The 3382-nt window shown below is 27.7% G+C and overlaps 1 protein-coding gene across 1 annotated transcript; it reads left to right on the top strand.

Annotated features, from left to right (window-relative positions):
- The first annotated feature begins 553 nt into the window (after positions 1 to 553).
- Positions 554 to 3165, top strand: LOC109340016. The gene is made up of 3 exons (XM_019577574.1): positions 554 to 772; positions 868 to 923; positions 2909 to 3165. Exons 1-3 carry the CDS (start codon positions 682 to 684, stop codon positions 3059 to 3061), a joined length of 300 nt encoding a protein of 99 aa, XP_019433119.1. The 5' UTR covers positions 554 to 681; the 3' UTR covers positions 3062 to 3165.
- Positions 3166 to 3382: the final 217 nt, after the last annotated feature.

A 3382-nucleotide genomic window follows, 5' to 3' on the forward strand; every position in this document is an offset into this window, starting at 1 on the left:
AAAGAGAATAGTTAAGAGCTATACTATAAGTGTATTTTGTGAGTTCCAAATTTTCTCTTTCTTCTTTTATCCTCCAAAAAACCAACTTCAAAGTATTTTTATGCAATAGGCTTATATGGAAATATATTTTAAATATGATACATTAAATAAACATTTTAATACTCAGTAAAAATTTATAAGAAATTTACCAAAAAAAGTTAGAAAATTTTATTTAACATAAATTAATTTCAAATATTGTAATGTGTTGAACTATAGAAAGTGGTTAACATGTACCCAAAAAAATAGAAGGTTGTTAACATAGTTAAATCTATTTTAAAATTTATTAAACTATTTTAATATTATGAGAAATTGTAATTAATAATTTATTTTAATTATATATTTGACATGCCTTAAGAGTTAGAATCCGCTCATATAATAATAATATTTTCAGAAGTGCTTGTGTGGATTATGAACCACCAATGGAACAAGTTAGGTCACTTTGCATAGCATATATAAATAAATTAAGTAATTGACTTTTTTGTCTTATGCATTACCGTATTTTGTCTATATTTAAGTCTCTTTATAGTGCACATATTCAACCACCATAACATTATTCTTGCTACTTCTTCCATTCCCATTTTTTGCTAAGTGCTCATCCTTGTCACCCAACTTTTATTCTTCTTCATCATCATCTAATTCAAGATGCATAGAAAACTCTTAAGTCTGCTACTAGTTTTGATCTTTCTGTGTTTTTCATCATATGTTCTATCTTCTTATGCAATTCCTGCAACCCGTAAGCCTTTTATTTTTGAAGTTTTATTTGTTTCATTATTTTTATCATTTTCGGAGTGAAATATGATGAATAATTGGATTGGTTTTACATGTCAGGAACACAGAATTTGAACGGAGAAGAAGATACAAAAATTCTGCCTTCTTTTGCTAAGGTTGGTGCTCTTATTTTCTCTTTCTCAGTCTGCAAAAATGTTCATGTCACAGCTTGGAAAGTGGAACTTATGAATAAAAGTTTTAATTTCAGAATCTAATTTCAATTCGTGAGTTCTTTTTGATAATCAAGATACCAGGAAAATAGTAAAAGCTGAGTCATACGTACTATTCCTTTATACTACTAATGATATTTCTTTGCCGGTAATAAACTAGTCTTTTGGTCTTTTTAGGGGATCTAATGAACCGTACACTACTAAACCAACTTCTTGTTGGTACCTACTATACCCTTTATTTACTGTTTTGGAGTTTCATCTACTCCCATGACAATATTACTATTCATGCAACCATATTATTCTGAACTGGTCAATGTTATATGACGGAGTTGTATATGATGTACAAAATTGACTGTACTTTTTTTAAACAACTTGTTAAGAATTTAAAAATAACAACTATATGAAAAGTAAAAAAATTAACAAATGGAAAACTCAAAAAGCTTTACTTTTCATTTAATTACAAAGGAAGACTTTAGGCAAGTTCAACGTCAACTATATTTTTTCAGTTCAAACTCCTTAGCTAGGATGATAATTATTAATATTTTATATAGAAAGGAAGTAAAATTCAACTTTTTTGAAATTTTAATACATATTATATTATATTATATTACATTGTATATATATATATATATATTGGTGGCCTGAGTAGGTTAAGAACATAATAAGATATGACGAGAAAGGTAAACTTTTATCATGTCTAGAATTTGATCTATTCTATACTATTATATCTCACTCGTATCTAATTGTGCTCTCCATGAGATGAAAATCATAGGATGGGATACGTCAATAGTATAACTTTATACGGTCTTAATGGCTCACCAAGCTTTAGACCACAATAAGATACAAGACAAAATATCTTATTTTATATATCTAATCTACTAAATAAATCATGTATAACTCTTTTCTAACTCCGACTAATATTAGTTGAACCCTAACTCTAAATAACTATTAACCCTACAAATTGTCCTAATTACCCTATTCCTATTTATCAATCCAATTTTAAATAAATTGTTCCCATTGATATCTAACAAGAAAGCATTATTTGTGATTTTCCAAGTTTATTCCTCTTTAGTGGAAAGTAATTAATGATTACAGAGAGATAAAGGGCATATTAGGAAAAAAGACAATAAATTTACTGAAAATCAACAACCTATTATGAGTTAAGTGCTTCAAAAAGTAAAGAAAATTGCAACTTTCAATTACACATATTTCCTTTTGATTATAATGAAATCACACTTTTATCATTAAAAATAAGTGAAAAATTCCAGAGAGATCCTCACTCACTTATTATAGTTCTAATAGGCCCTGTTTTTTAGTAATAATGGAATAGAAATAGAAGTTTACCATAATCACATAAACATGTCTGAATAGTTTATATAGTTTCTAAATATTGAATGTGTTCGCTATTTGATTCAACCTTTTTATGAGAAATGCACCCCCCAAAACAACTTTTTTTTATGAGGAAGAAATGTATGTAGTATGTGTTTTATACAATGTATTATCATCATTAATATTTTATTATCATTGATAATTCAAAAAAAGTAATACAAATGAATGGTGGGCAATATATGTATAAATTTTTATATTGGCAATGTAAATATATTACACGAGGATGCTTTTTAGGAAAAAGATATTACATGGTGTTATTATTCATACATACTATGCACACATTGCTTGCTTCATTTATACATTCTAAGTAATTTGAATTTAAAACTTTTGCACCACCACTTTCTTATTTGTCACATGTACATTTACTGATGTGAGATAAACATGTGATCTTTAACAAACATAATTATAACTCTCTATTTGACTAGCCAAAAGAAAATCACACAATCACCTAATTGGCAAGAAATAGCATTTCTTTATGATCAATGGTTGTGTTTCTCTGTTTTGACTTTTGGTTTTGCACTTATTTAATATTTATTTTTCAGTTGGAGAATGTGGTGAAGTTTGGAAATGTTGAGGAGAAGCTGGTTGATATGGATGAAGGATTAACAGAGAGGAGGATTGTTTTGGAAATTCAGGACTATGAAGGGACAGGGGCAAATAGAGATCATGATCCAAAATCCCCTGGAAGGGTTTAAATTGTATTCCAAAATGTATATTAAATTAATTACTTGTACTAGAAGCTGTAAAAGATAATCTTGATGTGCTTTGTCTTCTCTTATATAATAATCATATATGAATATGGTTCCTTTTCCTTTGTATAAGTAACTTTATGTTGTATTATTATTTCCATTGTTTGAAATTGTGCATCTTATTATATGAGGTGACTTTATGGTCACCATCATGATTGCATCATATCAGTATTATAGGGAGACATTAAATTAGAATGATGTAATCACATTATATGCATTGCAACCACATTTAATTGCATTGAACTGCATGGAATTAAAAAATATTTA

This window comes from Lupinus angustifolius, unplaced genomic scaffold (assembly GCF_001865875.1).
Source record: "Lupinus angustifolius cultivar Tanjil unplaced genomic scaffold, LupAngTanjil_v1.0 Scaffold_126_3, whole genome shotgun sequence".
Taxonomy (NCBI): Eukaryota; Viridiplantae; Streptophyta; class Magnoliopsida; order Fabales; family Fabaceae; genus Lupinus; species Lupinus angustifolius.

Coding starts and splice junctions, on each gene's coding strand:
- LOC109340016 (XM_019577574.1), top strand. CDS start 682: ATGCATAGAAAACTCTTAAGTCTGCTACTAGTTTTGATCTTTCTGTGT. Junction 773..867: donor TTATGCAATTCCTGCAACCC/GTAAGCCTTTTA, acceptor TTTACATGTCAG/GAACACAGAATTTGAACGGA. Junction 924..2,908: donor TTCTGCCTTCTTTTGCTAAG/GTTGGTGCTCTT, acceptor TTTATTTTTCAG/TTGGAGAATGTGGTGAAGTT.